Source organism: Mustela lutreola, chromosome 10, assembly GCF_030435805.1.
Source record: "Mustela lutreola isolate mMusLut2 chromosome 10, mMusLut2.pri, whole genome shotgun sequence".
Taxonomy (NCBI): domain Eukaryota; kingdom Metazoa; phylum Chordata; class Mammalia; order Carnivora; family Mustelidae; genus Mustela; species Mustela lutreola.
Window position 1 is genome coordinate 50219768 of NC_081299.1, and position 23012 is coordinate 50242779.

The following is a 23012-nucleotide window of genomic DNA, read 5'->3' on the forward strand; positions in this document are numbered from 1 at the left end:
AAGGACTGCACACAAGTTTTAGTTATAATTAGCAGACACTCGGTTCATGTTGAAAACATTTAAGTCAACAGTAGGCAGAAGAATTTTAGAAGACTTGCCTTTAAATTTATAACCTATATCAGCTGCTTAAAATTGCTGGCATTTTTATGATTGCTTTTATGATCTGTTTGTTTTATTGTACACTGAAAGGGCTGTGGATATTAGTCCTATGTTTCACGAAGAATCTTACAGTTTTATGAGAAAAATGAAAGAATGATTATCAAATGTATTAGGGAGAACAGGAAGTAATTTAGGTTAGGTATAAGTTTATAGCACCAGTGGTCCATTAGACTTCCTTTCACCTGTTACTAGATTCATCGAGTAAGGGATTGATTACACTCCCCACATGAATCCATGTGAAAGCAGAAAGCTGTGCTTGGAAAAGCATCTACAGTGTTCACTAAATGCATTAGTAATAAAAATTCTATTAAATTTCTATTGTCATTCATGTTGTCTCCCATATGTTTATCATTAGTGCTTGTTGGCTGGTTGGAGATTTTTTTTTCCCCCTTTTCTTGGTTCAGAACATGCAACCACTATGTATTGTCAGGAAATTTCCAGCATCATTAAGATGCGTTAAAACATTCCATACTCTATTCTTGCTAATTTCATACTTGCTTTTGGTCCTCATGAACTGCTGCTTCTTTACCTCATAGATTTTATTTATTTATTTATTTTTAAAAGATTTTTTATTTATTTATGTGACAGAGATCACAAGTAGGCAGAGAGGCAGGCAGAGAGAGTGCGAGGAGGAAGCAGGCTCCCCGCTGAGCAGAGAGCCCGATGTGGGACTCGATCCCAGGACTCTGAGATCATGACCTGAGCTGAAGGCTGCGGCTTAACCCACTGAGCCACCCAGGCGCCCTACCTCATAGATTTTAAATGCTGTTTTGTCATTAGGCTGTCACCTTAGCAAATAACTTTTTCTACTATTCGTAGTGGTTTGATATATAAAGCAGTTTGGTGTCCCAGTATATATATCCATGGGACAGTTTTGTGATGGGCTCTTTTTAGTTAAAATTTTATCCTCATAACTACTCCAAATTTCATTTATCACACGTGAGGGCATAACATAATGGCGAGAAAGGAGAGACAGAATTTGAAGTTGGGAATTTTTTTTTTTTTTAAGATTTTATTTCTTTGTCAGAGAGCGAGCACAGGCAGACAGAGTGGCAGAGGGAGCTATAGAACAAGGAGCCTCTGCAGATTGTAGCAGGCTCCCTACAGAACAAGGAGCCCGATGTGGGACTCGATCCCAGGACGCTGGGATCATGACCTGAGCTGAAGGCAGCTGCTTAATGAACTGAGCCACCCAGGCGTCCCTGAGGTTGGGAATTTAAAGTGACAACTTATTCATTAAGGGTTCTTCCTGTCTTGAGGGATGAGGAACACAAAGGAGAAACCAGGCAAGATAAATAAATGCATGCACGCCCTCGTGTACTCTGATGTTTCTGATTCCATTTTTCTTCTAGAATCTATTTATATGAAATGCAGTACTTCTAGAAGCTTTAGTTGGATCATTGTTTAACTTATCCCCTCCTTCCAGATACACCCTACTTTATTAATAACTTACAGATGCACATCATCAGTAAAGTATTTTGCTTGCTAGGAATTCACTTCTGTGGATCTCTACCACTGAGGCTTAGAACAATAGTTTTAGGCCAGGATTAAGAGCTTTAAGTATATTCTGTGAGCTGCTCACCAGGCCAGGTCTTTCTGTTTGTGTCCTTGCCAGCTATGTCTCCCAGGGAAATGATGGAGTTTGCTGTGGAAAGTCAGATGCTTCAGTTTTTCCAAACTCATCTCACTTTACTGACCTTGCAAACTTCATTTTAAGGCCTGAATTTAAAAGTGAAAATGATTATGCTTTTGGCTTTGCTAAAAGAATAAAATTTTTATGGACTCCTTACAACAGAGGATTATATTAAAACTTTAAGGGTCATGGATTTTTAAAAATAGCGTATGTGTTTTGCCCATTCCCTTCTGGTTCAACCAAGTAATTTAGGGGGAAAAGATTGCTCTAGAAAACGGTAACAACAAAAAAATTTTCTTTGACATTTTGCATTATGTGTTATACTTCCTGATTTCAGAAATATCAGAAAAAGATGAGAATGCAGATCAGATGGTGTTATCAATATATAGGGTTTACAGATCTTTTTTCAGAAAACCTAAGAAATGAGGTTATGCTTTTACAAATATTAGAGTTTTTTTTTTTTTCCTTGTAAATTTAGGTTGCTACTTTGGATACACAGATTGCAGATGATGCTGAATTACAGAAATATTCAAAGGTAAGTGTTATTTTTTAAAAAATGTTACCAGTTTTCTGTTGTTTGAAGAACTTTCTCTAAGTTCTCATCAAAGAAACCAAGTTTGTGCTGTGACCAGAAGTTTCCAGAATTTAGTCTTAGATGTTTCCTGAAATGTGGCAGGTTCTCACTGTTATGAAAGGTGATGGTTAGATATGCCTGGAAAGAACATGGGGTGCCACATTCAGAAGCCAAAACCCCAGTTTTGATGGCTTTGCCCACCTTGCAGGTGGTACACAGAGTAACATTTTCCAGAATGTGTTAGCCCTGCAGACATTATCAGTAGGACTTTTAAAATGTTTCCTAAAAATCAAGACCACAAACACAGACCTTACAAAATCTTGGTCCAGATGTCTAAAGACAGAAAAGTGCATTTTAAGTGGTATTTTTTCTTGAACTTAGAAACTTTTTTTTTTTTTTTTTTTTTTTTTAAGATTTTATTTATTTATTTGACAGAGAGAGATCACAAGTAGGCAGAGAGGCAGGCAGAGAGAAAGGAGGAAGCAGGCTCCCTGCCGAGCAGAGAGCCCGACGCGGGACTCGATCTCAGGACCCTGAGATCATGACCCGAGCTGAAGGCAGCGGCCTAACCCACTGAGCCACCCAGGCGCCCTTGAACTTAGAAACTTTTGTAGAGAGAGCTTTATTTCTAATGGCAGAATGCCAGGAGGTGGCGGTAACAGTTTCCCCCAGCATTTTTAGGTTTTTTCTCACTATAAATTAATTTTATAGTTCCTCCTCTGGATAATCAAAAAGCAGGGCAGTTGAAGGTCAGAGAAGGCTTCTTGTTGGCTTACTCAACCAATGATGAGAAAGTAAAGGTGTTCTCATTAGAATAGTTTCAGGATTTATACTGTAATCCCAAATGGGTTGATGAGCTAAGTCCAGCTTAAACTCTCCTGTCACATGCACTCTTCGAGAGGAGTTCTCTGTGTCCCATGTAGGTTTTGTAAGAAGTTATGTCTTGAGGTATTTCTGCCATTTCTTTATTTGTGTTGAATATTTCTCTTCCATAATTTTATATTATATGGGCAGTCATTTTATAGGTTTGAATTTTTAAGGCTGAGACTGTAGTGTTTCTTTCCACCTGTGCTACCCTGCATTTGGAGTCACTACCTGGCTGTACCTATGGGACCAGCCGACCAAGCTTTTCTCCGAATGGGCCATATAAAAGCATCATGGCATAATTTATGGTTAATTTTAAATTATTTACAAGTCATAACTTACAATTAATTTTAAGTTATTTACAAGTCATTAGAGCAGTCACTGATTACTAATTCCATCTAACTATGCTGGGAGGGATTTAAGAGGATAGTAACAAATATGAAAACGTCACCAAAGTTCAGTTGTTATTAACCACTGTAGTGCAGTTTACTGATTAAATGGACTTCGGGGTCAAACTGCCTGAGTTCAGATTCTGCCTTATCCATTCACTCGCTTGCAGAATTATCTAAACTGTTTCGGTTTTGTTGTCTGTTAAAGGGAGATATTAATAGGATACTACCTAGCTTATTGGTTTTATAGGGATTAAATACACTGAGCCTAGAAGAATTGCAGGTGCCTACTAGTATGTCCTATTATTTTTATCATTCATAAAAATCAGTGATGCTGTCCCCTAAAACTGTTCTTTCATATACACTAAACTCTTAGATAATAGATGTTTTGTATTTATCTGTCTTGCAGTTTAGTAAATTTACTGTGCCTAATCTGCTGCTAAAGCCCATCTATTGAGTTCTTAATTTTAATTTTTGTTGTAGTGTTCTGTTCTAGAATTTCTGTTTTATTCCTTTTTAGGTTATGTTCTTTGGTGGAATTTATAATTTAAAAAATTTGTATTTGCCATCTTTTCCTGTATTTCTTGAACATATTAGTCATAGCTTAGAAGGACGTTAAGCAGTTAATTTCAGTATCTGGATCAACTTTATATGTGTTTCTATTATTCGGTACTTTCTTTTGTTATTTGGTTGTCTCTTTCTTCATACCATAATGTAATTGACTGCCCGACCTTATGTAGGGCAACTTACAAAGGCTTCAGGTGATGTTATCTTTGTCCTCCAGGGACTCATTCTTTTTTCTGATAAGGAGATTGTGTGTGTGTGTGTGTGAGAGAGAGAGAGAGAGAGAGAGAGAGAGAAAGGGAGAGAGAGATGGGGGTGGAGGGGTGGGAATGGGTGATTATCTCTGAGATGAGACAGAGGTACAGTTCTGGTAAGGTTTAGACTCTTTCTGGTTTGCCTTTGCTCCTAACACCTAGCCTCTCAGGTGTTCCACATGAGTCAGGAATGTATACTGGTCCCCTCTTCTTGGTGGGATCTGAACGCCAGTTCTGTTTCCTCAGTACTTTTGGGGCTGCTGAAGTCTTTGCTTTTCAGAGTTTTTCTGATTGGCTTTTAGCCTCCTTGCCCAAATAGCTTTAGAACTCAAGAGACCTTCTTGGGGGCGCCTGGGTGGCTCAGTGGGTTAGGCCGCTGCCTTCGGCTCGGGTCATGATCTCAGGGTCCTGGGATCGAGTCCCGCATGGGGCTCTCTGCTCAGCAGGGAGCCTGCTTCCTCCTCTCTCTCTCTCTGCCTGCCTCTCCAACTACTTGTGATTTCTCTCTGTCAAATAAATAAATAAAATCTTTAAAAAAAAAAAAAAAAAAAAAAAGACCTTCTTGGGGGGAACATACCAGACTCAGCTTGTCATGCATTTCAGCTTTAGTTGTCTGTCCTCCCACGTTCCAACCCAGTGAGACCCTGTATCATCATATTCTGTAATAAGTAAAAAAAATAATAATCACACTTTGTGCATCTTAAGGAATGGCATTGTCTTTTTCTAGACAGATGTTCTGTCTCACCTTCATTTCCTAGTTCCTTATCACCAGTCTTACTAATTTCATTTCTTTACTGATCAACTTTTATGCAATATATTATATATATGTATACATACATATATATGTATATATACATACATATATAATATACATATATACATACATATATAATATGTATATTATGTACATATGTATATATGTATACACACATATATATAATATATACAAACATAAACGTGTATGTACTTAGTAACTCTGGTAACAACACATGGAAAGGCTTTGAACTGTACAGACTTTCAGAACTACCTCATAGAAACTCATCTGTGCACTCAACTGTACATTCATGCATTCATTACTCATTTTTTAAATACTTTTACATACTTTGTCTCAGGTCCTTTACTGGGTGCTGGGGTTTCAGAGGAGAGCAGAGGAAAAAAAGAAAAATCTCTGTCTTGTAGAACTTGTATTTTCATAAGGGGAGATAAAAAAAAAAATAAGTGGGATACATTGTCATGCAGAATTTAAGGCAGGGCAGATAAAGAATTCAGGAAAGAGAGTGGATTTGTAATTTTAGATAGGTTGACCATGGAAAACCTTATTAAAAAAGTGACAACTGAGGAAGCATTTTAAGGAGTGAAATAAGCAACCTAAATTTTCTTCTACAGAATATGAACAATAATACTTATGTTTGAAGATTAAGTACAAATATATATAATGTATGCTTTAATTAATATAGCTCCATGCTAATACGTAAGAATTGTTCAGTAAATGGTGATTTTGTTGCCCAGTTGTGTGCTTCATTTTTAGTCTCTAAACTTTTAAAGTCTCCTTTAAGAAAAAACTATTTTTTTCAAATTTTTGTTTAAATTCTAGGTAACATATAGTGTAATATTGGTCTCAGGCATAGAATTTAGTGACTCATCACTTGCCTGTAATGCCCTGTGCTCATCATAAGTGCCCACCGTAATATCGATCACCCAGCTAGCATAATCCCCCACCCACCCTTCTTCCATCAACCTTCAGTTTGTTCTCTGTAGTTAAGGGTCTCTTATGGTTTCTTCCTTCCTTCTCTTTTCCCCCCTTTACCATATGTTCATCTGTTTTGTTTCTTAAATTCCACATATGAGTGAAATCATATGGTTTGTCTTTTCTGACTTACTTTGCTTAGGATAAGCTGCTTCCACATTGTTGCAAATGGCAACATTTTATTCTTTTCAGTGGCTGAATAATCCAGAGTGTGTGTGTGTGTGTGTGTGTGCACGCGCGCGCGCGCACGCACGCACGCACTCACGTGCTGTGATGGATATTCAAGCTTTTCCCGTACTTTGGCTATTGTTGATAATGTTGCTTTAAACATCAGGGTGCATGTGCCCCTTTGAATCAGTATTTTTGCATGGATACATTACTAGTAGTTCAATTGCTGGATTGTAGGGTAAGCTCTATTCACTTTTTGAGGAAACTCAAAAACTCAGTATGTAAATGAGCCTGTATCCTAGCAGAACTTCACAGACGACAATACTGAAGTTTGTGCAGGTGCAGTGGCTCACCTCAAATTATACAGCTAGATAGCCGCAGGGGCAGGTTGCAGAACATGTTTACTCATCTCTGAAGTATTTATTGAAGTCCTGCTCTGTGCCAGACTCTGCTGCCAGTGGTGGGCAGCAACATGGAAGAGGTCTTTGCTCTCACAGAGCCTACACTCTGGGCTTGGGTAAGGGCATGATAGTAAACAAGTGAAAAATAATTTGATAAAATAGTTATAGATTCTTAGTTGTAGATCATTAGTGATGCAAAAGTTTTAACAGGATGGTGACAGCAGAACGGGAGGAGGGAGCATTTTGGAGAGAGCCAGAGAAAACCTTTCTGAGCTCAGGCTTGAAAGATAAGGAAATGGAGAGCTGGGAGACTGGTGAGTGGCAGGCATAAAAGCTCTGTGAGAAGACAGGGCCAGCTTGTAGGGAGAGTGGAGGTTGTTTGATATAGTGTTAGGGTCCAACTAAGTGAAGACTAGAATGTTAAATAGGCTGGCGAGGAAGACCTGGAGCTGTAGGGCTTCCAGATCTGTGGTGGTAAGCCTGGGCTTCACTTGCCATGCCAGTAACACCAGTGGTAGGTTTAAGCAGAGCAGTGGCAAGATCTGAGGTCATGCTGTAGGTTTTTCTTTGGTCTCAGCAGGTTTCTGATGAGGAAAGCCATGTTTCATGGCCAGAGCTGCTGTTCCTAAGGGTCTAGCTGTCTTTGGAAGGTCCCTCCAGTTTACTACCCCATTGCCACTACTCTGGAATGGATGATGATACAAGAAGCACCTTCATATATTACTGGCCAGTGTTCATAGATGAGGCTTTCTTGTGAGGTGGACAGAGTTGTGGGGAAGGAGGGAGGCGAAAGCAATTTGCAGTGGCTTGAGCATTAGCTGCAGTGCTTCTAGGAAGCCGTTAATCATGACAGCAGAACGGTTTTCCCGCATCTGGGGAGACTTGCACATTTAGGGATGGCTTTCTTGGCAACTGTTTACTATTAAGATAATCACAGCACTGCGAGGGAGAAACATTAGGCTCATTCCAGTGACCTTTCTGCTGGCCATCAGTTGTGATTCGGAGTGAGTGTTAGGAAGGTCCCCGCCGTGGGAAACGAAATATTACACATCCTGTTCTCTGGTTTTGACAAGACAGGCTGACAAATTTCATTTTATTTCCTTCCTGAATTATATTCTCTGAACCAAAGGACTTTCAAACGTGTGTTTCCCCCTCACTCAATGAGAGCAAATCTAACTTTTAAGGCAGTGGAATGTACCCGACCCTAGAGTGGCTGCAGGTGTTACACTCGGTTACTAGGATGGGTTCTTGGTCTCAAATACAGTGTCTCCTTTAATTGTCTCAGTGAGCCTATTGGTCAGCAGCTGTTTTCTTCTTTCCAGTCGTGGTATGTGGAAACTGAGCATCAGGCAGGTAAAGTGTCTTGTTCAAGATCAGATGCAGCAAGTAAAGTGGCAAAATGAGGAAACCCATCAAAGTTGTCTGGCTTCTACACCTATGCCATTCTTTTTTCTTCTGAATAAGTAACATGGACAAGATCTAAAATTAAAAAGTTATGGAAGTACATCCTGTAAAAAATAAGTTTCTCTTCCATCCCAGTTCCCTTATTCTCCTCCCCAGAGACAACTACTGCTGATAAATTCTTGGGTGTGTGATTTTACACTTTGCTGGTCTCTTGTTGAGTGGAGAGCAAAAGGCACAGAATCAAGTCACTGTAGTAACTGAGGAGCGTAGTTAGGGTACATGGCCTGTCAGAAACAGGAGCTTTTTCAAAATACACAGGTCTTTGGGTGCCTGAGTGGCTCAGTCAGCTAAGTGGCTGCCCTTACCTCGGGTCATGATCCCATGGTCCTGGGATGGGGCTCATCAGGCTTTCCTGCTCAGCGGGGAGTCTGCTCCTCCCCCTCCCTCTAGCCCTCACTCCTGCCCTTTTTCTTATTTGCTTACTCTCTAATGAATACATAATTTTTCTTCCCTAATGAATACATTAATTTTTTTTTAAATACACGTCTTATTTCGTTCTTCCGGGCAATATTCTAATTCTGTACTTTGTGGTGAGGTTCCTATAGGAAATTGTGATTCTTCCTTTGCCTCACTCCACTGAGAACTCTACTGTTCAAATATAACCAAAAGGCCTTATATTTGCTCAAGGAAGGAGGTGGTACTTCCTCAAGGAAGGTAAAGGAGGTTTCTTGGGAGGATGGCATTTGAAGTGTACCCTGAAGAATGGGTTCAGGGAAATAACTGGATATTCCAGGTGGAGGAAGTACCAAGAACAAAGGTAGAACAAGAGTCGTAAGTGCAGAGTGTTAGATCAAGTGTCAAAAGTTCAAATACCATGTGGACTAGGCAGGTAACATCAATGATATTTAAAATGATAATGCTAAACAACAACAAAAAAAAGATAAATGCCAGTTGACTCTTGACCTTGGTTTTAGGCCACTAAAAAGAACTTTCATTGTATTTCTGTACAAAAGGGCATACAATGTGTGTTTTTTGAATATTCAGAATTAAAATTTTATATGGGCAAGAAGCTTTTGCTGTTTCACTTTGGTTTGTTTTTTAAAGATTTTATTTATTTGACAGAGATCACAAGTAGGTAGAGAGGCAGGCAGAGAGAGAGGAGGGGAAGCAGGCTCCCTGCTGAGTAGAGAGCCCGATGTGGGGCTTGATCCCAGGACCCTGGGATCATGACCTGAGCCACAGGCAGAGGCTTTAACCCACTGAGCCACCCAGGCGCCCCTGTGTTCACTTTTTAAAAGTTGTAGCTAAATTCTTGGAAAGTTTGTAGTAATTCTTTCCCTCTAACTTTTACACAGAAATGGCATTTAACATCTTCAGTCTCTGTGTGTGTGTGTGTTTGTGTGTGTGTTATAAGAACTAATCATGGGGTTCTTTCTGTCCTATTTTGAGGTTAGCTTTTTTGGAAGCATCCTCCCCCATCCTACTGACATATCTATTCCTCTCCAGAAGGGTTTTTTCCCCGGAAGCAACATCATTTATATTCTCACTTGCACATTCTGGTATCTTGTTTTAGGATCCTAAAAGTAGAGCTTTTAGCAAAATGAATGAACTGCGGTTTGCTTCGTGACAGGTCTCTCCACTTGCAGGTTGAAGGGCTCTGGCTTGCTTGGTCTCATTTGATCTTCATCATTTTAGCACTGACAGTAAGTCGCACAATGGTCATACTTCTCCTTAGATATATTTCCTTGTATCTTTTACTTGTCACATCGGGATCATGAAAACCCTGCTGCTCATTAACTTTGTCAATTTAAATAGGACCCCTTGCAAAGCACATTGAATAAGCATCAGTAAAGCATAACATGGAATGTGTGTGAAGGCATCAATCACCTGTCTGTTGCACCCACTCCTGTCATTTTAGTACTTTCTGCTCTCTAAGAACTCAGAAAACGGAAGGGGTGGACAACTGAAAGAGACAGATGAAACGGTTGATTTGTTGAGTTGCTAAATGCAGCTGGGACAGGTAATTAAACAGTCCTGCTCCCGCAGAGGAGCCTGCAGCAATGTAACATGAAGTCTCGAAAACCAGCTGTACTCCGATTTGGATACAGAACTAATATTAGGTAGGCTTCTCGCAGATTGACAGATTTCGTAAACATCGTTTCTGGCTTATTTGTTCAGAGTGATTAAAGATGGAGCATGTGTGTCTTGTTCATGGTTTAAGTTTCTGGGGAACATGTGCTGTTTATAGATATCTGGGAGCATCGCCTACGAGGATACAGGCCTGTATCTGGAAGGCAAAGGATTCCATGGGTGATCTTCTCCTGCTCCTCTCTGCTCCTCTTCTCTGCTCCAGCCCATTCCTCCTGTTGCTTGGATATGGTGGAGAATGGAGTCAGCTACATAAATAGGTCAGGATTAGGAAGAGGGGGCTGAATGGGGAAATCGAATCAGTTCCCTCCTTAATCCTTTTATTTTTTATGGGGGCATATTTCTATGTAAGTAGCAATAGTCTGTATGTACAGCAGTGTCCTTGTTTTAATTTTGGCACCTCTATGCAGAAATTGCTACCGCCATATTATTGGTTGCTCGAATAAAAATTTAGCAATTACCTTTCTCATTGACATTCTACAAGCAGCCCCCTCGCAGGCTTTTTGTAGGGCTGATATGGTCTTACTTTCAGTTTTACCACAAATGTCCCCATCTCTGGAAAATCTACCCTGCCCAACTTTTCAAAATGACCTTCACCAGTCATGTGTGGTATCTTGGCCCAGATTCATTCCTGCATAGCAGCTAGTAATAATTACAACTAATAATTGTTTGGTTTTCACTTGTTTGTTGGTGAATTTTTTTGGTTGTTCTTAAAGATTGATTGATTGATTTGAGACAAAGATTGAAAGAGTGTGAGCTGGGGAAGAGGCAGAGGGAGAGAATCTCAGACTCCCTGCAGAGCAGAGAGTCATCTCAAACATGACCCTGAGATCTTGACTCGAGCTGAAATCAAGAGTCAGATGCTGGTGGCTCAGTGACAGATTTTGAATACTTTTGACATTTACTTTTAATATCATTTAATTGTAGTTGTACAGCATTTAATTTTTAGTGATGGCTACATTTAACAGCAAACTTGCAGAATTCCTGAAGATTGAGCAGTCTGTTCTTGCAAGCAGTCTTCATACCACTGGAGATGACCTACGGGTGGACTCCCTGACCACTGACCACTGCCCCAGTGTTTGCCTCATAAACAGAGGAAGGGAGAGAGTCGGCAAACATGGGTGGGTTAGTCCTTATTACAGAAACATTTCTCTGAGAGTTGTTATTTAACCTTTTACTACTGAAGAAAGACTAAAAAAGAAAAAAACAAAAACCCCCCCACCACCAACATTAATAATAAGGGAACTGATATCTTCTGGTTTGATATGCATGGTTGGGTACAGTGACTCAGAAAGAGGATAGGGGACCGCAGTGATAAAGAAATCACAGAGAGGGAACAAGAGTAAAAACAATGTTAACCTTCCATTTAGAGCGCTAGAACATCTTATTGCCAGACGTGGTGGTGGAATCTGAAGAGGTTGGTGGTCAAGAGCACTTAACTTTCAGAAAGTTAGCCCAGAGCCAGAAATCCCTCATGCCTGTTTTAAGTCATTGAGGTCTTGGTGTGCTAGACTGCTTATCCTTCCCATTTGTCTGTATGTATACGGTGGGAAGGAAATGAGCCCTAGATGGTGCCTAAAGCCTGTAGAACTCTGGGGACTCAGAGCAGATGACTAAGGGGAGGTGACAAGCTCAGAGATAAAGGGTCACAGGGAATAGGAAATATGAAGGAAAGAACTATATTGTGCATACATTGCCATGCTGTATAGGGTTTTCTCTTTATTTAATATATAGTTAGAGGTGGACCTGGTATTTTATTTTATTTATTTTTTTGAAGATTTTATTTATTTGACACAGAGAGAGATCACAAGTAGACAGAGAGGCAGGCAGGGGGGGGGGGAGGCAGGCTCCCTGCTGAGCAGAGAGCTTGATGCAGGGCTCGATCCCCGGACCCTGAGATCATGACCTGAGCCGAAGGCAGAGACTTAACCCACTGAGCCACCCAGGCGCCCCAAGGGTCTGGTATTTTAGATAAATAAATTATAGATATAGGACATATAAATCATAATTAGTAAGTACCATTTACCATATTTGAGTTTATATAGCCACAATGATAAATCATGAGCTCCATCTTTAAAAGTCAAGGGAGTAGAGTTTGGTGAGTGCATTTGTCCTTTACAGCCAACAACACCAAGTCTCATCTCTTTATTTTGATATGGGCTAGAGTTTCTTAACCCTTGACTTATAGCTGAGCCCATAGGAATCCTTCTAAGCCACCAACATCAATCCTAGGATGGAATAATGATTGCCTTCCTTATTACATAGCCACCCTCCCCCACCTGGAAATTGTTCTCACTTAAGTTGGTGAGATAGAAAAGGAGTTCTTGAGTGAGGGATCATTCTCACAGCTTAGTTAAAAAAAACTGTTTAGTGAGTCCATGTTTAGTGCCTGGTACTATTGTAGGGTCTGAAGTTACAGAGAGAAGATAGAGACTTTGCATTTAAGCAGGGGGAACAATCAAGAAAATAGAAATTCTAGGCACAGTAGGTTATGAGCTGTGATGGAGATCTATACATGGTGGCCTTGGACCCCAAACAGAGGGACATTAACTCAGATATCAGGAAGGACTTCCTGGAAGTAACATTGCCTCGGTATTAAGTGAGTGGAAATTAGGTAATAAAGAGGAACTCGAATGTTCTGGGAGATGGATAGCCCTGCAGAAAAATAAAACCCGGAATCCATACTGGGAACTATAAGAAGTTTGGAATACTTGATGCTTAGAATCGAGGCAGGACTTTGTACATCTGTGTGTCCATCCCTAAGGAATCTGAAAGGAAAAGAGGAGTGAGAGCAAGAAGACAAATTATTCATATTTTATTGGTGGCTAGTTTCCCCATTTTTGCCCTCTATTGGGATCTTGATGATCTGACTTAAGAGGTGGGGTTTTCATGTCAAAATAATACTTGATGGAGGATTAACAGTTGGATATGTCCTTGTCAGATTTGATATTGTTGCTTTGTGTTTTGCTATAGCTGCTGCCCATTCACACTCTGAGGCTTGGCATGGAAGTAGATTCCTTTGATGGGCACCATTACATCTCTTCAGTTGCTCCAGGTGGTCCTGTTGATACACTGAACCTCCTGCAGCCAGAGGATGAACTTCTTGAGGTAAAATTTGTGAGAGATAAAAAAAAAAAAAAAACACAGGACAGGAATTTCTGAGTTGTAGGAAAATGTATTTTTACCAGAAATTCACTGAATTACATTACCGCCAATGTAATGTGAACTACTTATATTGAAAAATACTTAGCGACTATCTTTTCAAGTGTATAACATAGTATTGTTAATGATAGTCCCCTACCCCTTGTTTGCAACATGTAGTCACATGGATCTACTTTAAGAGTAGATCTTAAATGTTCTTACCATACACATACACACACACACACACACACACATACACACCACACAAAATGGTAACCATGTAGGGCAATGCCTGTGTTAACTAACTTCATTGTGAGAATATTTCACAGTATAGATGTAGTTCAAATCATCACATTATATACCTTAAACTTACACAATGTTGTGTGTCAATTTTATCTCAATAAAACTGGAGAAAATGAAATAAAATGAAGGTAGAGAAGAATACAGCCTATGTAATGATAAAAGAAAATAGATAATGGGTTTGAGTTCATTTTTCCTATCTTTTGGGACTCCTGAGGCTTTATTTTGCTTGCTTATTTAAGTGATTGAGAAAGGAGCTAATGTCCTGTTATAGTTTGATAACATAATTAGGATTTTTTTAAGCAAAATTCTTTTTTAAGAGATGAATCCCTACCCCTTGTTTGCAACATGTAGTCACATTCACCTACAGGTTTTATGGTTATTTCTAATAAGAATTAGGCTAGCTGGGTGACCTCAGGCTTATGTATTATTGACTGGTATTCAGATTGTCTCCTTGGGACTCACATCCCAACATGGCAGCCTCTGTGGGCTCACTCAAGCTCCCCAGCCTGTCTTCAGCTAGAACAATTCTAGAGCACTTCTGCTTTGACATGACCTTCTTGAGATATTTTGTTAGAATGGACAGTCCCAGAGCTAACATAAACAAACACACAAACAACAATGAAGCTGCTAATTTTACAGACAGGAAAATAAGGTGCTGATTTTTCCCCAACGTTATATACTCCTAGCATGATGACTTTAGTTCATGTTTTCTACTTCCCGCTTTACTGTTTTTCCCAAATACACTACTTCCGAAGCCCCTCAAAAAAATAAATGTGGAGAATGGTCATACTTAAAGAAGGCTATGTAAAAGAGGGTTCTGCTACGAGTTAGGAACCACAAGAAGCTCTAACTTGGGTTTAATAGACTCAACCTCATAGCCTTAGCCAAGGTTTGACTCCCATGGGCCTTGACTGTAGAGATGTCTTTCTAAAATTGATGTTTACTCAAAGTGAAATGACGAGGATAGCAAATAGGGTTGTTGTTGGGTGCAGCTGCATTTTTGAGCAGTGTCTGGCCACCTAGAGAACTATGTTGAAAATTCTAGGCTGACTTTTGAGGTCAGAGGGAAAGCTGCTATGACTGGTTGTTAAATTTTATCATAAGCATAAGAGGGCAAAATGTGGGAGTCCCGTTTTAATCTCTAGTAAGTGGCTTATTTTTAGAAGTGCTCAAGGAATCCTACTGGGATTCTTATTGTGGAATAATACCTTTAGGTTTTACTACATGACTTAGGCTTTTCTTTTGTTTTGGTTTTTGTTTATTATTTTGGTTTTGGTACTGAGATCATATCTTTCTCTTTCGATTGTCAGGGCATATTTGTAGCTTTATGGATATTACAGATAATAATCTGTAGATTGGAGACCATTTCTATAATGTGTAGTTTTTAGGTATTGAGAAAGGAGATATTTTTGTTTGGAGAGAAGTGGAATTAGTAAAAACCAGTTTGATTCTCTCTTTTTTGTGTGTGAAAAATATACATAGATGGTACTGTGTACCTGAAACTGACATGGTCTATCCACTACCATTTTTTGTTGTTGTTAACTTTAGATATTTTTTTTTTTTTTTTTTTTTTGGACAAGACAGAGATCCCAAGTAGGCTGAGAGGCAGGCAGAGAGAGAGGGAAGGAAGCAGGCTTCCCGCTGAGCAGAGAGCCCAATTTGGGGCTCGATCCCAGGACCCTGGGATCATGACCTAAGCCAAAGGCAGAGGTTTTAACCCACTGAGCCACTCAAGGGCCCCTATCCACTACAATTTTTAAAAATTTTAATTTCAGCATAGTTAACATATGGTGTTCTGTTAACTACAATTAAAAAATAATAAAATACTTTTTCTCCAAGAAAAAATAAGCATACATAACATAGAATTACCATCTTAACCGTTTTTATTGTACGATCAGTGGCATGAAGGATGATTCAGCGACTAGTATGTGGCAAATATAGAGGAAGTGTGCATGACCCTGGCTATCAGCTGAGTCCTCTGTTCTTCAGCCAAGACTAGGATCCTGTGGGCCTTCTATCTTGTAAGAGAACGTGGTATAATAAGTAGTGTACTCTAATTCTTAAGTATAGATTTCTGGTGGAAACACTGGAGATAGGGAGCGAAGCAAAGGCTTGAAGTCAGAAGAGCTGCCTCTGTCTTTGAATTTGCCACAGCTTCACAGTGTGTCCTCTGACACGTCACTCAGCTGTTGTGAGAGTTGTTTTTTCATCAGTAGAGGCCTGCCTCACTATGTTTTTGTGACCATCTAGTAGAATATCATCAACGTAAACTTTATTTTATCTTTAAGATTTTATTTATCTATTTGAGAGAGCGAGTGTGTAAGCTGAGGGGTGAGAGTGTGTAAGCAGAGAGAAGCAGAGGGGGGAGGGGGAAAGACTCTCCTGCAGATTCCATGCTGAGCATGGGGCCTGACCTAGGGCCCGATTTCACGACCCTGAGATCACGACCCGAGCCGATACCGAGAGTGCTTAATGACTGAGTCATCCAGGTGTCCCTTAAACTTTATTTTAACAGAGTGTTTTATTAGTTTCAGACATACAATAATAGTGATTCAGCAATTCATACATCACCCTGTGCTCATCACAAGTGCCCTCCGTAATCCCCTTTACCTATTTCACCCATCCTCCCACCCACCTCCCCTCCAGTAACCCTCAGTCCTCTGTAATTAAGGGTCTCTTTCTTGATTTATCTCTTTTTTCCCCTTTCCTTGTTCATTTTGTTTCTTTAATTCCACAAGCAAAAATTGTATGGTATTGTCTTTCTCTGACTTATTTTGCTTGACATTATACTCGCTAGCTGCATCCATGTCATTGCAAATGGTTTGGTTCCATTCTTTTTTATGGCTGAATAATACTCCTGTGTGTGTGTGTGTGTGCGCGCGCGCGTGCATGTGTACCGCATCTTCTTTATGCATTCCATTCATCAGTCGATGGACCCTTGGGCTGCTTCCATAATTTGACTGTTGAAAATAATGCTGCTATAAACACTGAGATACATCTATCTCTTTAAATTAGTGTTTTTGTATTTTTTGGGTAAATACCCAGGACTGTGATTATTGGATTGTAGGGTAGTTCTATTTTTAACTTTTTTTTTTTTTTAAGATTTTATTTATTTATTTGACAGACAGCGATCACAAGTAGGCAGAGAGGCAGGCAGAGAGAGAGGGAGAGGCAGGTTCCCTGCTGAGCAGAGAGTCCGATGCGGGGCTTGATCCCAGGACCCTGGGATCATGACCTGAGCCAAAGGCAGAGGCTTTAACCCACTGAGCCACCCAGGTGCCCCTATTTTTAAGTTTTTGATGAACCTCCATACTGTTTTCCAGAGTGGCTGCACTCCTCCATGTAAACTTTAAAGCGTTATTTCACTGTGCGATCTTGGCAGTATTATTACTGTAAAAAGGCATAAACAGTCTAAGGAGGATTGAATGAGGTAATGTGGTGGGACAGTACTTGTACAGTGTTATGTACTCTGCAAATGTGTATGTGTGTGTGCTTTCTAATCACAAAGTCTGAATAATTGAGACTTGATAGCTCTTAAGAGGGTCTCCAGTTGGAGGGCCTAAGAAATACTGTGAACTCTAAAATAAAAATTGGCTTATTCTGAATAGTCAAATATAGAAATAGAAAAATCTCTCTAAAGTTAGCCAAATAAACTCCTGAACCTAAAGAGTGTGTGTGTGTGTGTGTGTGTGTGTGTGTGTGTATACTCCTTAGAACTTAAAACCAGAAGCACAAATACGCTCTGGCGTTAGAACATTGTGCCAAGTCTCAGCCCAGAGCAGCTATTTACAGCAGCCATAAATCCTCTTAGATAGGAGTTGGTAATGGGAAACATGACCAATCCCTTTAACAGTAGAGAGCAGTGAGGAGGACTACCAGGCACTGCTATAATAATTGGAGACAATTCAAATGAATAAATAATGAGCTAAATAAATATTTAAATGTACTCCAAGATAAAAACCTGAAAAGTGATTTTCTAATTTGTTGAAGTACTGTGAAACACAAACTAAGACTTGCATATGGGGTAGAATTCTTGGCTTTGGTTATATCTGCTTGCTTGCTTCTCGGTATGGGGTACTGTGCATGTGGGTGATTTGAGAACTTGCTCTGTCTGTGGCACCCATTGGCACTGGGGACATGATGTGGCCAGTGAAGGTTGACTTTCAGTTCTTCCAAAGGAAAAACATTTATCAGCTGCTAAACTTGCAGTCCCCCAGATCCCTTTCATCCGTCAGAAAGTCTTGGGAGACGATCCTGACTTTTCCACTAGGACCAGCTCTCTGAAGCACATATGGATCTCTTTACTCGGTGGTGATACCTCTGTAAATAATTCAGAGGCAGAGAGATGGTGTCTGGCCTAACGGCTAAGTGCTTGGATTTGTGGGCCCAAGAGTGGCTCCCAGGGATCATTGACTTTGGGCTCAGGTTGCTGCCTCTGAGATGCTTGCAAAACCCACAATGCTGTATTCTCTGAGGACATATTTTGTGCACAGGTTTCTCCCAGGAAAGTCAGCCCCACCAATGATCTGGATATTAGCATGACACCTGTCAGAAATTGATGCCAGCCCAGAAATACCTTTACAACTAATAATGCCACTGAACGCTCCCAGGAAGGTAGGAGTCGGGTGGGAAAAGACTGGTTCATGCCTGGATTATGTTCATGCCTCAGCTTTTGGGGAGTTGCAGGCAGATCAGTTTTTAGTGGTGTTGAGTCAGAACTGAGAGAGCTTCTGGAGCTTAAGTCACATAGATAAAAAATTAGAATAGGTTAATCTTTCTAAATCATCTTTGGTGCAAAAATACTATTCCTGTGCACTAAAACATAAAACTTAGATAATTTCACGGTGATAAGCACTAAGCATTAGGAGTAGTTAGTTAGTTATCATTAGTAGTTAGTTATCATTTGGAACACACGTCTAACGGTTTGAAAACTGACACACCTCCGATAGTTGACCTATAGTTGACGGCTGTGTGAGCAGAACATGTAAGAATAGAATGGATTTACATATATTTATTTTCGATAGATACTTTTTCTAGGATGGTCTTAAGCATCAGAGAGGGAGAAAAACCATGAGAGACTCTCAACTCTAGGAAACAAACTGAGGGATGCTGGAGGGGAGGTGGGTGGGGGGATGGGATAGCTAGGTGCCTGGCATTAAGGAGGGCATGTGATGTGATGAGCACTGGGTGTTACATGTGACTGATGAGTTATTGAACACTATATCTGAAACCAATGATGTGCTCTATGTTGGCTAATTGAATGTAGATTTAAAAAAAAGTTTATAGCATATGAAAGAAAATTGTGAAAAGTGATGCTAAATTTTGACAGTTGAGTATCCTAGATTTTGTTACCTACACATTGTAAATTGAGTGGTTTTTAATTACAGCCTTAAAATTAGTGTTGATATTTATAGTGATATTTTTATAAAATGAAAAAGTAAAAGGAGGTGGTCCTAGGAAGGCTAGCAATGATATTTAGTGTATTTAAGGAGAGATGTGTAGAAGTAGATGAGAGAATTCAAGAGTTGGAGGGTAGAAAAGAGAAATCATGGAGGTGTGAGAAATTAGATCACTTGTAATCTGCACACATCTTAAACTTTCTTCACTAAATTCAATAAAGGTTTAGCCTAAATTTTTATACATTTGATTTCTAGTCTTTTTAGTTACTACTAAAATAATGTGGTTATGTTTGGACCCTTTGTTTGTGGGGAAAATAAAATGTTTTTATTTGGGTAGATACATGTGAGCATGGGACTTTGGTTTTTTCCTCCAGGGCTGCTCAATTCTGACTTCTCCCTTGTCTTTCTAGGTCAATGGTGTGCAACTGTATGGGAAGTCTCGCCGAGAAGCAGTGTCTTTTCTCAAAGAGGTGCCTCCTCCCTTTACCTTGGTTTGCTGTCGACGACTGTTTGATGATGAAGCTTCTGTGGATGAACCAAGGACCACTGAAGCCCCTCTTCCCAAGATGGAGGTACTAACGGAATATTCTGTGGTTCCCACAGGAACGAGATTCTTCAAGAATGCCCTGATGAGTGTGTTTGGATATGAAAGGAGGGGAGAATTTTCTATCTTTTGACTATAATAGCACTCAAAGGCAATAATACCTAGCTTTACAAACCATTTTCATTTCACATCATAAAACTTTCATTCTTCTTCTTCTTCTACTTGAAATGTTGGTGACATTAATGTGCATGCATTAGTATTTTAGAAAACCTTTTTTTAGTAATTTCCTGGGCTCATTACTTTAGGCTCCCAGTTCAGCTCAGTTCATCTTAAGTTTAAGATGTTGGTGAGTGTTGAATATCTAATGGACTTCCCTTTTTCAGAGCCTTAGAAATATGAAGATCTATGACCAATTTCGAAGTGAGTAAAAATTGCTGTAAAAGCCTTCAGAAGGTCAGAGAATAAAATAACATTTTCTGTGCTCTTGGTACACTTCTTTTTTTTTTTTAAAGAATATTGTGATTATGTAAACAGTTTTAACCACGTGCTTTGCCATCTTATGCCAATTGAACCTCATCTTTTATGCCGCTTCCCTACCCTACCCTATGCCACCTTTCCAGCCCCTTACGGATTATAATTCCTTAATACCAGTTCAGTTTATTTATTTATTTATTTTTAAGATTTTATTTATTTGACAGAGTACAAGCAGGGGAAGCAGCAGAAGAAAAAGGGAGAAGCAGACTCCCCACTAAGCAAGGATTCCCAATCTGGGGCTCAATCCCAGGACTCTGGGATCATGACCTGAGTTGAAGGCAGACCCATAACCAACTGAGCCACCCAGGCACCCCATTAACACCAGTTTAGATGCACAGAGCCTTCCGTTTCCTTGCCTGTAGTCTGAGTTTCAAGATAATTGTGCCTCTACCACTTAATGATTGCGAACTTGACTTCCTGTTCATAGTCTTTCTTTCTTTTTTTTTTTTTTTTTAAGATTTTATTTATTTGACAGAGAGAGATCACAAGTAGGCAGGGAGGCAGGCACAGAGAAGGGGAAGAAGGCTCCCCACTGAGCAGGGAGCCCAATGCAGGGCTCGATCCCAGGATCCTGAGATCATGACCTGAGCTGAAGGCAGAGGCTTAACCCAATGAGCCACCCAGACTCCATATTCTTTCTTTGAAAATTGGGGATACTTTTAGTCCTTCCTGCCCTCCTCAGTTTGTACAAGAAGGATATGAAGTAATACGTGCCCAACTGTTAGTGCAGTGCCTTGCCCATGAGAAATACTCAGGAGAGGTCTCCTATAGCTCTTGACTTTCCAGTCCAGCTGTCTTTGTTTCTTGATCTCCTGAAGTATATAAGAGACTAGCCCTGACTCAGGGTCACAGATACTTTATGTGTATTAAGCTTGCTTTTGCAAGAAAACTCACCCCTGTGAGCAGAGTCATATCTTAAAATTATTTTGTCTCTCAGAGTGTTTCTATTCTATACTGGGTGTATAGGAATTGTTTAGTCCTTTATTATTGAGAATCTTTTTTTTTTTTCTTAATGTTTATCTTTGGTAAAACATTTCAAGGAAGGATCTTGAAAATCACTTGTGTGATTCTTAGTACCTTTACTAAAATTCAGTGTGGATGAGGGCTTACCTCTAAAGATTGATAAAAATACCTTTAATCTAATCTTACAGGGTGTGTAAATCACCCAGCTTGCTGACTCAATGCTCCCATCAGTCATCCTTTACTACAATGGGTAAACAACAGCTTTGAATTATTCTAAATGTCAACCTTGCTGTCCATTAGTTGATTGCTTTCCATTTTGTAAATACAGGAGTTATGCACAATTGATTGTATCAAAGTGATATATCTTAGGTTGGAGTATAATATATATATATCTTGTATGCCTTGAAATTTCTATAAACTTAGGTTTTATAAGTATGTGTAGTTTCTCAAAATCCTGGCTTTCTTTTGTGTCTTTCTCCCCACCCCCCCCGATTTATCCCCGTTTCATCTTAGGTTCTTAAACCTTATCTGGTTAGGCAGCTCAGCCAAAATTCTAATGCTTATTACTCAGTGAGGGTATTAAATGCCCCAGTAAAACATCAATCATATTGTATTAGCTATAGGAACTTTACTTTTTATTGGAAGGTATAGTGTTTTCTTTATGAATATCATTTCCTCACATCAGGCTGATATATACAAAGGTTATTGATCCAGAACATCCCCCTAATTTCAAGTTTTGTAATTCAAAAACCCAGAAATTGTTACCATCTTTAGACTCAATCCACCCTGGATTGAGTATTGACATTCCATGTCCTGTGGGGACAGTTTTGAGATCTGGACCAACCCTAATTTTAAAAATGTTTTTGTACTTGCTGTGGTGCTTTACTCTTCCATATTAGAAGGGTCCCTCCTTTTGATTTCATTAAATGGATTTTCTTATGCAAGTCACTCAAAATTAAGTTCCTAGGAATGATGCACTTTGATTTTATTTACTGAGAGCACCCAGACTTTTAAGAAGGCTACTTGTAAAAATTATTATTTAGCCTGTAATTTTATTTTAAAAGTTCTAAGTGGTGCGCCTGGGTGGCTCTGTCGGGTAAACATCTGCCTTTGGCTCAGGTCATGATCTCAGGGTCCTGTGATCGGGTCCCATGTTTGGCTCCCTGCTTGGTGGTATGTCTGCTTCTCCCTCTGCCTCTGCACCTCCCCCTGCTTGTGTTTTCTCTCTCGTTCCTGCTCTCTCTCAAACAAATAAGATCTTTACAGAAAAAAAATTCCCAAGGGATATGCAGTCAAAGGTGGATGATTTGTTAATGTTTTGGAAAAATATGTATCAAGCGCTGACTCTGAGCCAGGATCTATTGTGGACTGAGTGGATAGCTATTGGTAAACCCCATGGTAGCCCACACAGGGTTTCCATTCTAGCCTGTCATTTTGTTAGTTGCTAGGGTTGCAAAGAAAATGAAGATAATTTTTGTGCTTCAAACAGAAGTTCACAGTATTTTGAGGACAATAAATCATATGAGCACACAATATAGTGCTGTAAGTAGTGCTAAAAACTGAAGGTTGAAGCAGCTCTTCTGTGTAGGCGACTCATTGACTCACTGTCATTTAGCTTCCTAGAATTCCCCATAGCAGTGACTCTCCCTGAAAGGAGCGTGGAGCCTAGAATGGGAGTTTGGACGTATGAAGTCAAGGAAAATAACCAAGGACTATTGAATAGTTTTGCTGACTTACCTCCTCCAAGATGAGATTTTCATTATTTCAACTTGGTGATTTTTTTTTTTTTAAACCAGTTTTTAGACTTAGACGATTCCCAAGGA

General features: G+C 39.7%; 1 protein-coding gene across 10 annotated transcripts in view; it reads left to right on the forward strand.

The window, feature by feature from the left end:
* The window catches only part of PATJ (PATJ crumbs cell polarity complex component), a 377446-nt gene that overhangs the window by 54522 nt on the left and 299912 nt on the right, over window positions 1–23012 (forward strand). For 7 of the 10 annotated variants that reach the window (XM_059135624.1, XM_059135619.1, XM_059135627.1 and 4 more), the window contains exons 14-17: window positions 2271–2327; window positions 9804–9860; window positions 13279–13413; window positions 19559–19720. In XM_059135624.1, the coding sequence (XP_058991607.1) occupies window positions 2271–2327; window positions 9804–9860; window positions 13279–13413; window positions 19559–19720 (411 nt within the window). The remainder of the gene's footprint in view (window positions 1–2270; window positions 2328–9803; window positions 9861–13278; window positions 13414–19558; window positions 19721–23012) is intronic. The other 3 variants (XM_059135620.1, XM_059135628.1, XM_059135625.1) reach the window with 2 other exon arrangements.